This window comes from Achroia grisella, unplaced genomic scaffold (genome assembly GCF_030625045.1).
Source record: "Achroia grisella isolate CSIRO2021 unplaced genomic scaffold, CSIRO_AGI_Agris_v1 utg719, whole genome shotgun sequence".
Lineage (NCBI taxonomy): Eukaryota > Metazoa > Arthropoda > Insecta > Lepidoptera > Pyralidae > Achroia > Achroia grisella.
This window is the reverse complement of record NW_026713002.1, coordinates 283,998-302,681: the sequence shown is the minus strand read 5'-3', so window position 1 is coordinate 302,681 and position 18,684 is coordinate 283,998. Positions and strand designations below refer to the sequence as shown.

Below are 18,684 nucleotides of genomic sequence, written 5' to 3'. Positions count from 1 at the left end.
ATTTATTCAAATAAACTTAATTTAAGCACTTTTGAATAGCCATAACAATTTGTCTGTTTGTAATTTAATCTACCACTCGTTCGGAAAGCTGTCTCATCACAAGAAGAACGAGCAAGAAACTTGTGTGTTGCTCTTTTAAATAATCCTTGTAAGTTTACATTTACAAGTCGAAACGTGTGAATACAAACTACCAACCATCACTATTTTTGGGTCAAATATAAATATACAATAAGATTAAATCAGTCGTAGTGATAAGTGCAGACCAGTCCCTACAAGCAGCACTCGTTCACGAGTATGATGGATGAGCCAGCCATCACTGCGCTCGACCATATTTTAGGGATCCCAATGAGCCCAATGCCACAAAAATTTGTGTGTTGCTCTTTTGACTAAATGTTATTTTAAACAAATAAATACACAGTACCAAGTAAGAGGCATGCGATAATCTATATATATAGAAACCGCGATAATATTGCCAATATTATGAATTTTAAGTTTTTTCTACAAAAACTTTTATCATTTACAAACTCTACAATTTTATAAAGCATTTTTACAGAGAAAGTGTTACAAAGAAAGATACGACATTTGAATCTATTTTCAGGCAGATTTAGAACATACTGTGGTAGTTTGTTGTAAAATCTTACGCAATTACCATAAAATGATAAACAATTAAATATATAAAAAGATCTTTGAATTAGCAAAGATATTTTTATATTTTTTAGTTTTTTATGTTATAATATATTGTAATATTAAACAAAAGAATATATATTAATATATTCGTTTGTTGTGTAAAAAAAAATAGGTCTTCCATATTGGAAGTGTGTGTAATGTTTTTTTTGTATTATACATTTGTATGGGTCAAAATTTATTGATTTAATGTATTTTTAATGCATAATTTTAAAAAAATATAATCATTCTGCAATATTTCTCTATATAAACTATAAGTGTGCGAAATTTCATACTAGCTTAGTAAAAATGGATACAAAGTTTTTGCTTCACGTATTAAACATAATCTAGGACTATAAACAAAGCGCCATCTAGTTCCAAGCCACGCAAAACTTGTGTTATGTATACTAGGCAACTGATATATATGTTAATATACATTTTTTATGTAAATACATACATAATATACATAGAAAACACCCAGACGAATACAAACAAGCATAGTCATGAATACAAATGATTGCACCGTGCTTGAACCTGCGACCATTAGTAGTAGACTGATATAAACCACAAGACCACCGAGGTCGTTACGAAAACATTGATATTATTATATTTCGTCTAATTTACATGCACAGTTACTGGTAACTCGACGTATTCCCGTCAAGACGAGTTAGAGGAGCTCAAATGCAATGATTTTGACCCTATATATGTATGGTCGAAAGTTAATAGTTTTTGTATATGTATATTCTTTATTGCACTTTTAAATACAGTGGTAAACTTAAACATATACAAAGTGAGCAAACGTGGACTTATCTCTAAGAGAGATCTCTACCAGTCAACCCAACAATGTGGCATAGCTAGTAGTGAGTAGGTAACACCTGTGCAATTAACACTATTATGTTGAAATGTCCAAAAGTTGAGAAAAATAAAACATTTAAAATTCAACTAATTAAATAAAGTTCTAATTATATTGTAATTATAATAAGATATACAATAATAAATAAAATAAACATTAATAAAAGTTATATATATATATACATACATATATACAATTACTATAGATATCTACATATATTACACAAAATACATGATGAAACTAATCATACTAAGGTCGATAAATAGTGTGATTTCAACCTTTTCTTAAAACAACCAATTGATGGACTTTCCTGTATCTGTACTGGTAGTTTGTTCCATAACCGAGCAGCGCGAAATGAAAAGGAATTTCCTAAGAATTGTAACTTGTCAAGTGGAAGTTTAACATTTTGGAGTGGTTTTGGCAAAGACGTCTCGGTCTAATAGGAGGGGGCATGAATTGAAAGGAGGGATTTAAGGTAAGCAGGAGCATTGGGATTATTAAGGATGTTATAGAGCATGGTCAGGATGTGCATATCATGTGGAAGGCGGATTGGGAGCCACTTTTCGAGTTATCCTGAATTTTTTGTTTTTTAAAAAAATATTCAATCTGTCAAAATTATTGCATTTGATCTCCTCTATCTCGTCCTGACGGGAATACGTCGAGTTACCAGTAACCCTGTATATTTTTAAATTATAACCTATATGTTATTCTGATGTATAAGCTATATTACTGTTTCATCAAAATCCATTCAGTAGTTTTTGCGTGAAAGAGTAACAAACATCCATCCACAAACTTTCGCGTTTATAATATTAATAAGATAATCATATTAGTAATTTTAATTAGAATTCCTAACCGTTTATTTGCCACATACTTAGCGAATAGATTAAAAATAACAGTTGTTATTAATAACAACCGGTTTTAACAGCTGTTATTTATAATAACCGGTTTTAATAACAGCGAAACTTTGATTAACGTTTACATAAACATTTTGTAATATAATAACGTTATTAATCCATCAAGCAGCGGTGGATGTAAATTGAAACATCTTTTTTTCTACGACTGAAATTTCAAACAAACGAACGGCCGTTTTAATAATTGTATATTAATTACGCCAGAATTACGGGCCTGTGTTACATATAACTTACTAGCTGTGCCTGTGGTTTCATCTGCATGAAATTTATAGTCTATACGTTGTTCTGATGTATAAGCTATATTACTGTAGAGTTTCATCAAAATACGTTCAGTAGTTTTTGTGTGAAAGAGTAACAAACGTCCATACTCATAAATTTTGGCATTTATAATATTATTAAGATTAAGATGTATTATTCTGACGCGCACATACGTAATTTGTGTACTGTTATTTGTATGTAATTGTTCGCACTATTTGTTATTCTATTTTTTGTTTGTTTAATGTGTGTTTTAGTTTTCTACTGAATAAATATCATTTCATTTGATGTATAAGTTATGTTATTGAGCGGAGCTCGAATCGCGGAGCGATTTTAGAGATCAGATTTGCACTCTTTGTAACGATACTCCTCTGAAATAGTTTGATCTCCACGCGGTTGCCCCTAGACACCATCGTGGTAAATTCCAATTTAACAAGTTGGGCTTACCGACCAGACCTTATGCTTAAAGTTGAGCTGACCAACTTGGTGACTGATTGACCTGACTTTATGCTCGTTTTATCATACTCTACTGGTATCTCGCCAGCGTAATCGAGTACTAGACAACTGATATAAATACATAGATATTATTTTCTTTGTAAAAACATCATTATCATTATTACATAGTATAAAACAAAGTCGCTGTCGCTGTCTGTCCCTATGTATGCTTAAATCTTTAAAACTACCCAACGCAACTGATTTTGAAGCGGTTTTTTTAATAGATAGAGTGAGTGAAAGTTTATGTTTATAATACATGTACACCCGTGCGAAGCCGGGGCGACTAGCTAATACATAATATACATGGAAAACACCCAGACTGATATAAAAAACTTTAATCTTGAAAATAAATATTTGTACCGTGCGAGGAATTGAACCCGCAACCATTGAATGTAAAGCGGTGTCCTAAACCGCTAGACCACCGACGCCATAGATAATAAAATAGTTAAATGCATAGATACTTACCGTTTTGAATCCTCTGTACATAACCCTAATTTCTTGCTTAGAGAATTTCGTTTGTCTACATAATTCTTCTAAAGCGACTGGAATAGGTTTCGGCGTTCGACTCGGCTCCAATTCGTACGCATGCTCCTCTACAGGAGATTCAGGCGGCGTCGCCATCTTTAATATAACAGTTTCTTTTCACTCAATAAAGCATTCTAAAAATAACAGTTACATGTCACTGTTACTTTCTCCCACACTCTAATACATGTGTTTGACAGACGACATTTTGAAACCACAGACAATAATTGAAATGTTTTTTTTATTATCAATTATAACTGTATATTAGTAAGTCTTGTCCTTGTATGGTTCTTGAAGTGAATACGCCAAGGCCAGAAGACATATTCTGTAACAATATAAAAAAAAGCGTTTATAATAGAAAACATTATATAGTTATAAGTTTATTTACGTGGAACGTTTACTCCGCCACTAAATCTTTCCCTGACAAGACAAACGGCTCTGCGAAACTAATATAATTGAACACGATGATTTCCCGCCAATATTGGCAATGCGCCATTTTCTGACCGACATTTTCAAACTTTTCTGATAGTGTAAACATTATGTGACATTGTTTTTTAAGAGAGATACTCTATTTTATTTATGGTACTGTTATTGTTTGCGTTATGGATGTTTATATTACAAAGTTACATTGTAATCAATGAATTTAATTAAAGATTGTGAATATAGATTTCATCATGTCGTAATTTCCTGTCTCACCCTTAAACACGTTTGATATAATACGCTGCTTGTCGGCTGAAATAGGTACACAGGAGTGTCTACCTATGTACAAAGTGTACCTCTAAATAATATATCTTATCTATGGTAATAATAAACATAGATAATAATAATAATCTCAGGACAATTCACACAGCGCCATCACGACTAAAGTTAAGCTAGCTAAAGCTTGTGTTATGGGTACTAAATAACTGATAAATACATAAATATCTTTTTTTCCTAAATACCGATGCAAACAATCATACTCATGAATACAAATGTTTGTGACGTGTGAGGAATCGAACCCGCGACCATCGGAATTAAAGCGGTGTGCTAAACCATTAGACCACCGAGGCCGTCAATTATATATATATATATATATGCTAGCTATACCCGCGATTTCGTCCGCGTGGAAATTAACTTTATTTTTCTAAAATAAAAGTAGCCTAAGTTACTCCTTATTACATCAGCTACCTACCAAAAAAGTTCCTTCAAAATCGGTCCAGCCATTTCAGAGATTAGCCGGAACAAACAGACAGACAAAAATTGTAAAAAATGTTTAGTTTAGTACCGTTTATGTACCGTATTTATATTCATATGCATGTAGTAAAAAAACGGTTATTTCAATATTACACACAGACATTCCAATTTTATTTATATGTATATATATATATTATAGATAAATGAAGTGAAAATAAAAAAGAAACATTATATCATTTAAGTTTCACACTCCAATAAAATATAGTACAATCACGGTCTTATCTCTGTAGAATCTCTTTTAAACAGCCTTTGAAAAGCGGTTAGGAATACCGAGAACCGAATCCGAGACGTTGATTGCACAAAGCATTCAGACTGACCATAGACAACGTTACACGACTTAAGAAGGAGTTCTTAATTCAACTTTATATTCGAAACACGAGCATAGAGTATTTTTTCCAACCGTATGAGAAGCTCAATTGACTTCAATAATACAAAATTACTAACAAGATATATAAGAATAAGAATGAGAACGAGAACGAGAACGAGAACGAGAACGAGAACGAGAACGAGAACGAGAACGAGAACGAGAACGAGAACGAGAACGAGAACGAGAACGAGAACGAGAACGAGAACGAGAACGAGAACGAGAATAATAATAACATTTATTTCATAAAATATAACTTAAGTAACATTGTAACTATGACCCCACACTAGGCAATGCCTGTATCGTGGAAATCAAAGCAGGTTTGACAGTTAACGTTACATTGGTACGGCGATCAGAGTGCATATAAAAATTTAGTGTTTATATAATATTAATACTAGTAATATATGACAAAAAATAAAATAAAATAAACAAAGAATAATATATACATACATACATAATTACTTTTTTGTTTATGATGCCTCCAGAATAAGCTACAAATAAGCACTATGGCAACACTAGCTTATTGCTAAAAAGAAAAAAAATAGCGTCACATTTGGTCAAACTACAAGTACTATAGTTTTGTAATGTCAATGAAAAAGTGTTTTTTTCTGGTTCTGTTTTCCCCTTGTATGATGATGTATCGAGAAACGAATCCGTGACGTTTCCACAAACAATTTAGACTGCACCATAGACAACGTTATACTACTTAAAAAGGAGTTCCTAATGCGACTTTTAATAATTCCATGACGTTGGCACAAACAATTTAGACTGCACCATAGACAACGTTATACGACTTAAAAAGGAGTTCCTAATGCTATTAAAATTGTGGCATATCCTATATATATATATTTATGCAACCGGTATGCTATCTGTAGTTTTATAATGACTTTTAATAATTTCGTGACGTTTCCACAAACAATTTAGACTGCACCATAGACAACGTTATACTACTTAAAAAGGAGTTCCTAATGCGACTTTTAATAATTCCATGACGTTGGCACAAACAATTTAGACTGCACCATAGACAACGTTATACGACTTAAAAAGGAGTTCCTAATGCGACTTTTAATAATTCCATGACGTTGGCACAAACAATTTAGACTGCACCATAGACAACGTTATACGACTTAAAAAGGAGTTCCTAATTCGACTTTTAATAATAATAATAAAATTTATTGGCCAATAAAACACTTTTACATTTAATACACATTACGGCGAACCACACACTAGACATGCAAGTATTGTGTGGTTCAGAGGATATCATTACACAGAATTGATATGTTAGGTGATCGGCTGATTTTAATGAAATAAAAATATCATGCAACACTTAGTACCTATAATGAGGTTATATTATAAAAGTATATACATAACTAGCTGTCCCGGCAAACGTTGTTTTGCCTTAAAATAAAAAAAAAAAAAATAGGCGTGGACTACCTAGGGGTAGTCCACGCCTATTTTTTTTTTAGCGTGGACTACCCCTAACATTTAGGGGGATGAAAAATAGATAAAAAAAAAAATCGGGGTGGACTACCCCTAACATTTAGGGGGATGAAAAATAGATGTTGGCAGATTCTCAGACCTACTCAATACGCTCACAAAATTTCATGAGAATCAGTCAAGCCGTTTTGGAGGAGTATGGGAACGAAAACTGTGACACGAGAATTTTATATATAAGATAAATAAGTATCTATAAATAATAATAAATATAAAATATATTAATACATACATTAGATAGACAATAGTTTCCAAACACAAAGATATGATGCGTTGCTATGTCGTATTTTTTTGCATATTATGACAAACTTTATCGACTTTAATAAGGTTGTATACCTTATTGAAGTTAAGATTAAGTTTAGTTTCTGTAGGTATATACAGAATTGCTTTTTAGTTTATGAAGCCTTCAGGATAACCTACTAAAATTGTGGCAACACTATCCTATTGCCAGAAAGAAAATAAATGTGTCAGAAGGAATTTATGCAACCGGTATGCTATCTGTAGTTTTATAATGTCAATAAAAATATTGTTTTTTTTTTCAGGGAAAGACAACCATTGTCTAGGTAGTCGAAAAAAAATGTGATTTCACAGTCTCATACATAAATTATAGCGTTATAATGACACGCCTTGTCATAAATACACATAGATATTTTTGTTATGGGCTTTCAAAAGACTTCATCCAACAAAATAAATCGCATTTTTCCAAAAAATATTGAGTTGTCATAGACAACCAGTAGATAATAAACATTTTTTTGAATTGGAAAGACATCAGACAAAGACAAAGATAAAATAACAAATCAAACTTATTATAGACCAGACTAGTGCCTGAACATAGACAACATAAAAAAAATATATCAGTCCATTTTTTACAAAAAATGTTGTGTTGTAATTTACGCGCGCTTGTCAAAATAAGCATTTTTTTTAATTGGACTTTGGCGAAAAGACATCAGGCAAAGGAATACATAGATATCGAACTCATTGTAGACCAGACGAGTGCTTGCACATAGACAAAATAAAAATATATCGTTCCATTTTTAAACTTATTCGTTTCTGTTGAGGTTAAAAATAAGTTAAACAATTTCGAGAGGCCATGATTAAAAGCAGACGTGCAGTCCATGGTATGGAATTAGATTGGTCATTCGTTCAATTATTTAACTAAGATCTCTACGTGTTTTGCTTATATTATACACTAGCTGTTCCCGCGACTTCGTCCGCGTGGAATTTTATTTTATTTTTCTAAAATAAAAGTAGTATAAGTTACTCCTTATTACATCAGCTACCTGCCAAAAAAGGCCCGTCAAAATCGGTCCAGCCATTTAAGAGATTAGCCGGAACAAACAGACTGACAGACAGACAGACAAAAATTGTAAAAAATGTTATTTTTACAATTTTTGTTTGTTTATCGTATTTATATTCATATGCATGCAGTAAAAAACGGTTATTTCAATATTACAAACAGACACTCCAATTTTATTTATATGTATAGATGTATATTTGAAAATGGCAGACAATCTGACGGCAGACGGAAACTTCGATATGTTTTACACGTAAGAATAATGTTTTACAAAGCAAGCTGCTTGGCGGCTGAAATAGCTGAAATCAGTCTACCCACGATGTGGCGGCGTGGTGGGCCGGGTCTATGTGCTCCCTCTAGTATGGTCGACTGCAATTATGTCTGGCTCATCCATCATACTCGTGAATGGGTGTTGCTTGTGGGCTCTGGCTGTTCGGGTTAGGAATACTTATTAGATTTGCTTTTGCAATAGCATATGCTGGTAGTAACTCTATTCTCGCAATTTTGAATTTAAAAATAAATTATTGTAACATGTACAATATTTATTTGAGAAGAATACGAGCTGAGTTTCTAGTCAGTTCTTCGCCTCTCGAAATCACTCCGTACTGACGGTAGATTTGAAATATCATAAGAGTCTGTAATAGACCTACATGAATAAAGATGTTTTGAATTTGAATGTAGACTTAACGAGAAATTGTTTTTAAGTTATTCATATGTATGGAAGAGATCTCTTGCTGAGATAAGCCCGCCCTTGCTCACAATTTAGTATAACTGTCTTTGTCTATTAATATAATAAGTGCAATAAAGTATATATATATATATATATATATATATATGTGTATTCCATTAGCGCAGGCAGGTGCACCATTCCACTATCATTCACAAAAAAAAACCTGACTCCTATGCTAACCGGGGAGCGAAGGAAAACCTTAAAACTTGGTTAACATGTGAATCAAACTTGGGCAAAAATCACCTTGTTGTAATAGGACAACAGGAGTTTAAAAATTCCCAGTGTAATAGCAACTAGTGCCAAAAGGTGCTTTTATGGTGGGCGTTAAACTACCAACAATAGCGTTCCAAAGGAGGGTTGGTCAGGCAGGCGGCTGGCCGTAAAAATTTATGCCAAAAACCTGTGCAGTATGGATAATGAGAGGGGCGGATCGTGAATTTGCGATGGGCTAAATCTACTTATGGGTCTACCTAACTATATTACTCAACTAAAAAAATACACCGATAAAAAACAGGTGACCAGAAATTCCCCGTTCCTTTCGATAGACGCGCACTTGCATGTGTTGATTGATCTCAGGGTTGCCAACCTTATGATTGGTTTTTTAACATTCTAGATATTTTTTTATACGATATTTAGAAAATATCCTTTCTGTGGGGACTGGAGGCTCTTTGTATCCTCGGGGCCCTGAACTGCGTAGGTAAATCTGCCCAAATGACAAACTGCGCTGATCTCAAATAATGGGATAAAGGCAAGGCAATGATGACTAACACTTACCTACCTAAATACATCTATACACATTTATACAGAACATTTATACGTAACATTAATTTCTTAACGACTGATTTAATCTTATTCTGTTTTTATATTTGAGCCTAAATAAATTAGTGCTGGTTGGTAGTTTGTATTCACACGTTTCGACTTGTAAAATGTGAACTTACAAGGATTGTTTAAAAGAGCAACACACAAGTTTCTTGCTTATTCTTCTTGTGATGAGACAGCTTTCCGAATAAGCGGTAGATTTGAAAAAATGTTGACTATTCAAAAGTGCTTAAATTAAGTTTATTTGAATAAATGATTTTCTATTCTATTCTATTCTTTCTATTAACATTATCGCTATGATCTACTAAATTTGTTGTACCGTGCCATGAATCGGCCTACTCTAATGCTGTTGGCCGCAGCTGGCCTTTACAGCTTCACCGGACGATAGGGGGCGAGTGCAGATGGCACTCCAAACCAAAGGACTTATGGAGCTGAAGGCCAACTCCCACCTGACGGATACGACATTAGTCTGAAGCCACCGCTAGGGGTTCGAACCTCGGCTCAGGTCGTCGTAACGGTCCCTGTTTGAATTGGACGGGGGCTCGATCGAATCGATCCCGCGACCATCGTAAGTAAGGTGATGTGTTTAACCACTACACTACTGAGTTAGTATATACAATGTTAGATTAAAAATACTACACATATATACGTACTGCGTACGTAACAAAAACATCGTTTCAAAATAATACCTCGTAAAACTGAACTCTACCTTGAACAACACTCTCGTTTGCAAAACAAGACTACTGTTTGCTGAATAAACTAAAACCCACTAACAGTGAGCCGCGACTTTGTCTGCATTTTCATCATCATTACATAGTACAAAACAAAGTCGCTCTCGCTGTCTGTCCATCCCTATATATGCTTATAGGGATGATAGAGTGTATCTATAAAAAACCGCTTCAAAATCTGTTGCGTAGTTTTAAAGATTTAAGCATATATATTGTAGAGAAAGGTTATATATATAATACATGTACACCCGTGCGAAGCCGGGGTGAGTAGATAGTTTAGAATAATAATCAATTAAAAAAACATTTTTGAAAGTCAAGTTTTTTATTAATATTTTTGTATTAATATTTTTTCCCTACCGTCCAGTAGTGTGGGTTAAATTCTATTCCATTTCATATGTTTTATTGTATAAGGAACAAACGAGCTTGCGGCTCACCTGATGGTAAGTGATTATTTTTACACTCTATCTATTAACAAAAACCGCTTCAAAATCCGTTGCGTAGTTTTAAAGATTTAACCATACATAGAGACAGACAGCGACAGCGACTTTGTTTTATACTATGTAATGATGAAATGATACATATGCTTGATTTGTGTGAGGATCGAACCCGCGACCATCCAAAAGGCAATGTACTAAACCATTGGAACACTGCCGAGGTCATATGAACAAATAATAAACTCCGGAAGTACCTATTCGTTCAAGTAGGAAGTAATTCAAAGAAACCAATAATCCGAGTCATAAAATTCGGCGTGTTGGATATAAAAATGTAATAAAATATATACACACTAGCTACCAACCCGGCTTTGCTCGGGTATACACATTACAATGCATATCTTAATAATACCACAGATAACATAATTACTATCAACGCGAAAGTTTGTCAGTATGGATAAATATTTGTTACTCTTTCACGCAAAAACTACTGAACTAATATTTATGAAACTTTACAGTAATATAGGTTATACATTAGAATAACATATAGGCAATATATAATAACAATATATCTAAATATATATAACTCAAAGGTGACTGACATAGTGATCTATCAACGCACAGCCCAAACCACTGGATGGATCGAGCTGAAATTTGGCATGCAGGTAGATGTTATGACATAGGCATCCGCTAAGAAAGGATTTTGATTAATTCTACCCCCAAAGGGATAAAATAGGGGATGAAAGTTTGTATGAAACTTTGTCAATTCGAAACCGATCGGGCTGAGACTTTGCATGCATAAAGCTACTATGACGTAGGCATCCCCTAAGAAAGGATTTTGATAAATTCCACCCCTAAGGGGATAAATTAACGCGAGCGAAGCCGCGGGCAAAAGCTAAATAAATATAATGATAAATTTCAAGTAAGTGTGGTGTAGACGAAGTTACGCGGGTCAGCTAGTATTACATATTTGATGGCTTTGAAAGTCTAGCAGTTTAGCACACCGCTGTACTACCGATGGTCGCGGGTTCGGTTCCTCGCACGATATAAACATTTATACCCAGACCGATACAAACAATCATACTCATGAACATGAGTATGATTGTTTGTATCGGTCTGGGTGTTTTCTATGTATATTATGTATGTATTTACAAATGAATATATATCAGTTGTTTAGTACCAAAAATCCGATTTCCTAGATGGCACTGTTTTTTTCGGAGTTCTAATGCTGTTGGCCGCAGTTGGCCTTTACAGCTTCACCGGACGATAGGGGGCGAGTGCAGATGGCACTCCAAACCAAAGGAAGGACTTATGGAGCGGCTGAACGCCAACTCCCACCTGGCGGGAACGACTTTAGTCAAACTTTGGCTAAGGCAGTCGTAATTTTAATTGGACGAAGGATCAATCTAGATGACACTGTGTAAATTGTTTAGGGTTGTTATTATTATTGGCGGGAAAATATTTTTTTTTTACATTACATATACAAAGATTCTTTTTATATTTACGAAAAAAATCTATGTACTTTCACTATCAGTTATCTAGTATCCATAACACAAGCTTTAGCTAGTTTAACTTGGGACTAGATGGCGCTGTGTGAATTGTCCTGATATTATTATTATTATATAAAGATTTTTTTGTTAAAACATACATAGAAAACACCCAGACCGATACAAACATTCATATTCATTAATACAAATGTTTGTGCCGTGCGAGGAATCGAACCCGCGACCATCGGTCGTAAAGCGTTAATTTATATATAGGTACTACAGAATAAAATAATAGTTTTATTATATAATCTGTTTATTCACAAAACTATAAGACTGTGCAAGCTGGTTAGGCAGATTAAATAATATTTACTGTATTTGGATAGGAAGCAGGAAATGGCGATGTAAATGACAGGATGTCGTTTGGCTGTATGCCACTTAATTCCGTTGCAATTGTGGCAATTCGACTATTTCAACAGATTGTCTCTGGTCTTTCGTCCAGATCAGACACGAGTCACTTATTACAGAATAATGTGTCTATTAATCTGTGCAACAATATTTTATATATATATATTTTATATAGCTTTACTAGCTGACCAAGCGGGCAAACGTTGTTTTGACATATAAATTAAAAGCGATATTAAAAAATAGGGGTTGGTGATATAATGGTGAAAATTTAGGGTTCTATGTATTTTTAAACATCATATTACAAAAGACTGGTAAAATAAAAAAATCGAACCACTTATTCAGAACGCAGACTTAAGACAAGAAGAATGAGCAAGACACTTGCGTGTTGCTCTTTTAAATACTAAAGTCGTATACGTCAGGCGAGAGTTGGCCTTCAGCCGCTCCATAAGTCCTTCCTTTGGTTTGGAGTGCCATCTGCACTCGCCCCCTATCGTCCGGTGAAGCTGTAAAGGCCAGCTGCGGCCAACAGCATTAGAGTAGTCCGAAAAAAATATCTTTTAAATAAACGTTGTTTAGAATTACTAACAATTTTATGTGCAAACTGCAAAATAGCAAAATTGATTTAAATAAATAAATAAATAGTAACTATTTATTTATTTAAGTCAACTTTGCTATTTTGCAGTCATCTATTTCTTCCTTATCCTATTTATTTGTGGTCGTCGTAATATGTTTTTCTCTTCCATTCATTTCTGTTCGCAGTCAACCCATTATTTACTCCCTTTCTCACCATATCATCTTTCACACAGTCCATCCATCTCTTTTTCGGCCTTCCTCTACCCTTATAACCATCCACATTCATATATAACACCTTCCTTAAAATATTATCTTCATTCCTATTCATTTAAATAAATATTTAGTTATTTGAGGAACAAAATAGATCAGTCAAAGTATACAAGTTTGCACAAAGTGTATCTCTGTATAAAAGCTTGTAAAAGCTTGTGTTAAAATCGTAAAACATTCTCTTAATATTGACTGACACCTGCCGATTATACATCAACGAACTTTCAAACAGTATCTTCGTAAATAACTAATGTTTTCCAGGCCTTCCAGAGACAATATATATTTTTTTAATTTGGTTATCTGCTATTAATACGGATCTAGCAGGTGAGTTGTTGGAAATAGGCGTGGGAGGAGGATCTATCCATAAATTATTATTTTGACTTTATAAAACAGGGGACAAACGAGCATGCGGCTCACCTGATGGTAAGTGATTACCACCGCCCATGAGCACCCGCAACACCAAAGGAGTGCAAGTACGTTGTCGGCCTTTTAAAAAGGAATAAGCTATTTTCTTGAAGGTTTCAATATCGTATCGGTTCGGAAATGCCATTGCTGGAAGGTGATTCCAATGTGGTTGCGCGTATTGCTGGTTGGTGGTTTAATCGCACGTTTCGAATTGGAAATATCAGAATAATAATAACATCTCAGAACAATTCACACAGCGCCATCTAGTCCCAAGATAAGCAGAGCTTGTGTTATGGGTAACTGATACAAATATATGGATACATTTTCACTGCTACGCACTCCATGATTAAGTGAGTCGTTTCTTCGACTTTAAAGATCCGACAAAGGGGCCTGTCTGTAGCTGTTGTGTACAAGTGTTTGTTTAAGGGACAGTGGCCAGGGGCGGATCGTGAATTTGTAGGGCCCTGAGCTAAATCTACTTACCTACCTGATTACTACTCAACTAAAATAATACACCGATCAGAAACAAGTGACCAGAAATTCCTCGTTCCTTTCGATAGACGCGCATTTGCATGAGTTGATTGATCTCAGGGTTGCCAACCTTATGATAGGATTTTAAGCATTCTAGATTTTTTTTTATTTTAAATATCGTTTCAGTGGGGCCTGGGGGCCCCTTGTATATCTCCTGGGCTGCAGCCTAATAAGCCCTTAGGTAGATCCGCCCCTGACAGTGGCCCGTTATTGTACCTAACATTATTTTAGGAATTTATCTATTTAAGTTTAATAGATGTTTTGTAAGTCGCCTCTGTCACGTTTATAATATCAGTCAGATATATGGTAATACATAAAGTCAGCATGAGGTATCCAGCTTTTGGCGAGATTTGCTTCTGGGTCCTGAGAGATTTGAAAGGCCGCGATTTTTCCAAAACTCAATACAAAATTGTATGATTAACTAGCTGTACCCGCGACTTCGTTTGCGTGGAATTTCTTTTATATTTCTAAAATAAAAGTAGCCTAAGTTACTCCTTATTACATCCGCTACATGCCTATAAAAGTCCCATCAAAATCGGTCCAGCCATTTCAAAGATTAGCTGGAACAAACAGATAGGCAGACAAAAATAGCAAAAAATGTTATTTTAGTGTATGTACAGTATTCATATTCATATGCACGTAGTAAAAAAGGGTTATTTCAATATTACAAACAGACATTCCAATTTTATTTATATGTATAGATATACTCATATAATTTTCACAAAAAAGGACACTTGTATAATTGTTAATTTTATTTTTTAATAGTGCTTTTTCACAGATGGTTGAAGATGATAATATTTTTTTTTTTCATGTGCGGGTACATACAAAGCAAATAAGTCAAGAGTGTGTTTAGCAAATAAGCAAGTAATCACTACATTTATCACCCTGAACGACTTTGTTTAAGATACTGGCAGGTAAGTAGAAAAGAAGGTGAAATTAAATGAAACTAATAAAAAATAAAACAGAGTCATGAAATGTTTAGTCACACAATTTTGACTATCTGGCCAGCTGTCGTCCGACACGGTCAGTGATACCAGATTCGCAGGTTTCACCCCAAATTTAGGGGAATTTGCAACGATGGGAGAAAGGTATGGGATACAAATAATAAAAGTGTATTAAGATTTCTTGAGAGTGGACAACACCCCTGGTGTTTCAGGCGTCCATAGGCTCCAGTAACCCTTTAGAATCAGATGAGTCTTGCTTGATTGTCACCATTGTAGTATAAAAAAGGGGAATTTGTGAGGGGACATCTTAAGTTGCAGTTATGTACAGTTATTTTGTCATAATGTAAGACTAAAAGAGAAAAAACACAAGCCTGCAGGTCATACCGATCCAAAAAAAAAAGGTCATCAGGACCACGTTTTCATCGGAGCATAAAAAACACGAGAAACATGAAAGAAGTTTTAATTATCTCTATTGTTTTTCTTAAGTATTCGTTAGTAATAGTTCTAATAGTTATTCGTATTACGAGTAAATATCCGACAAAAGAAAGGAGGAAGCGAAACGGACATTTTTATATTTATTTTTTCAGACAACTAGGCCTATATTATAAATACATTATAGATTAACATACATAAGAATTAATATTATAATACTAATATATTGATATAGTCTGATCTTATAAGCAAACAAGCATACGCCTCGTCTGATAGTAAACAGTTACCGTAGCCAATGAACGTCTGAAACACCAGAAGCGTCACGTGCGCTTTGCCGACCCATAAGAAACCCTAATATATCCTTCTTGAAAAACTCTAGGCTGTTTCTCGAGGAAACCTGAGCAGGTTATCTGGCAACACTGGCAACACTGGACAAGGCGTATACATTGAAGCATTACTCGAAGCATAAACAACTTTATTAGAATGACGTTTACGAACAAGCCGGCCGTAAACAACTGATGGCGGCGCCGGTGGAACAATTAACTCTATTTATAAAACAACATATGATTTGAATTTGGAACGCGCCCATAGAAAAAAGATACGACAAACCTGTGATTTGAATTTGGAACGCGCCCACAGAAAAACAGACACGACAAACCTAGTCTCTACAATCTGTGCGACAGACATTGACGTTCCGGAGAGGACATAATTGAAAAGCGGATAGCGGATTTAAAATATAATGATTATATAAAAATGTTGAAAAATGTTGTATTGCTTTTTGTTGCATAAATGTTGTAATTGTGAGAAAACCTTTCATTGGCCTTATTTTTAAGCACATATTATTTGTCATATTTTATTTCGCTGTTGGTTTTCAAATAAATAAAAAAAAAATGTTTAATTACCTCTGAACTTCTCACTTTAACATAGTAACTAGTGGTGTACAAGTAAATAACGTAGAATAACAATAAACAAAAATATATTTTAAAAATATATATATATAAAACTCGTTTATTGCAATCGTTTACGACAATATACATAGTACGGATATTTTGTATGAAAACAGAGAAGATGACAAAACAGTGTGTATTGTCATCTTCTCTTCTCTCACTCTCTCTTCTACGTCTTTCAAATATTCAAACACACATAGTTTATCATACCAGCCAGTCTGAATACCGATTGCAAACTTCGTTCTACACTCACTCACTCTAACGTAAAAATGGAGCCTCCATTGTTATTTCATTAGTAATGTAGTAATTGCTGAATGAATGTTCATCTTATCATCTTTCATTGGTATCTCGCTGGCGTATATTCGTTAGCGTTACGACTCACCACGACATTCGATTGATAACCCTATTTTTTATTTATATTCAATCAATAGCCTAAAATATAAGTTTCAAGCTTCTACCTTTTGAAAACTACAATAGTTCCATACAAATTATCATCGCCCTTTTTAACCCCTTACAACTTCTCAGGGTCTTGACTATCTGAGCACCAAATTTCATTTAAATTGGTTCAGTAATTTTAACGTGAAAGCGAAACAGACAGACAGACAGAGTTACTTTCGCATTTATAATTGTAGTTAGGATTTATGTTCATTACGTGCACCACCATTTTCTTGTCTTAATATTACTTTCTCTACCCAAAGATAGTCTTGAAGAGATTGCTTAGCGATAAGACTGCCTTTTGTATCAGTTTAAATTTTAATTATTTTCTGTATTTGGTGTAATAGAAAGTATAAATAAATAAAATAATTATTAATTACTTTATCGGCCCAAAACCATCCCTACATTATCTGCTAGCATTCGCAATCCGCGACCGCCTATCAATTACTCCAACGAAACCGACCGACGTTCAGAATCGTTTATTTGGCTGAGACACGAGCGTTTATCTAAATAATTTATTTCTAGATATCTTATTTAGGAGCGCCCTAGACGGCTTCCTAGACCTCTATACGCAAAACATCTGAGAATCCAATAAAAAAGTAATACTTTTTTGTCTATGGTTTAAACAATACAGCCATTATTTGAGTTGTTTTTTTTATGAAATTGAATGGCAAAGAAAATGACGATGAACTTAAAAAAAAGTGACCAGGCACAAATCATATGACAAATTCATAGAGAATTTCTTTTTCTTTTTTTTCGAGGATGATAATGGAATGGTACGCTCGCCTGCGCTAACAGTTTACGCTGGCGGGGCACCAGTGGAGGATAAGATGAATATGAGGTCAGCTCGATCAGCTCATCATAACAAATTGTCTGACGTACAGACTAGTGAAATATACCAATATCCATTTTTTTTTATACTACGATGGTGGCAAATGCATACAGCCCATGTCATATACGGTTATCAAATGATCTGGGAAAACACCGAAATCTGCGGCAGAAACGAGGGGAAATGACGTAGACGAATTGCGAGAGTAGACTTTTATATTTTTATTGCGCCAACTCCTTTGTTACGAAGCGGCAGCAGCAATGAGACACAAACACTATTGACTTCTTTCTTCAGTTATATGATCTTTACACTTTGAGCATTTCATTTTTTTTTCCATATTCGTCCATCTCCTTTTCAGTGATGGAACAGGCAAATATCTTTAGACCGTACAGCCTTGGAGCGTTTAAACAGAACTGAACTGTGCACACAATATGGCGGTTCTATTTTTAAAGTCAGTAGGTAGGACTGTTATGGTCAAATCAGAACTTATATCTTGTACTCAAAAATATACATGATTATATCAAACTTCTAGAACATACATTTTATATCATAATTATAATTAGATTTAATATTTACTATTTATATATTTACTTTATAAGTTAATAAGCATAAATTATATTAATTAATTAAAAATATA

The 18,684-nt window shown here is 34.2% G+C and overlaps 1 protein-coding gene across 1 annotated transcript in view; it reads right to left on the bottom strand.

The window, feature by feature from the left end:
- The window catches only part of LOC131850294 (Kv channel-interacting protein 1), a 56,673-nt gene that overhangs the window by 29,138 nt on the left and 8,851 nt on the right, over positions 1-18,684 (bottom strand). Inside the window, exon 4 of the mRNA XM_059200504.1 lies at positions 3,643-4,024. Coding sequence (XP_059056487.1) covers positions 3,643-3,798 — 156 coding nt within the window. The 5' untranslated portion in view covers positions 3,799-4,024. The remainder of the gene's footprint in view (positions 1-3,642; positions 4,025-18,684) is intronic.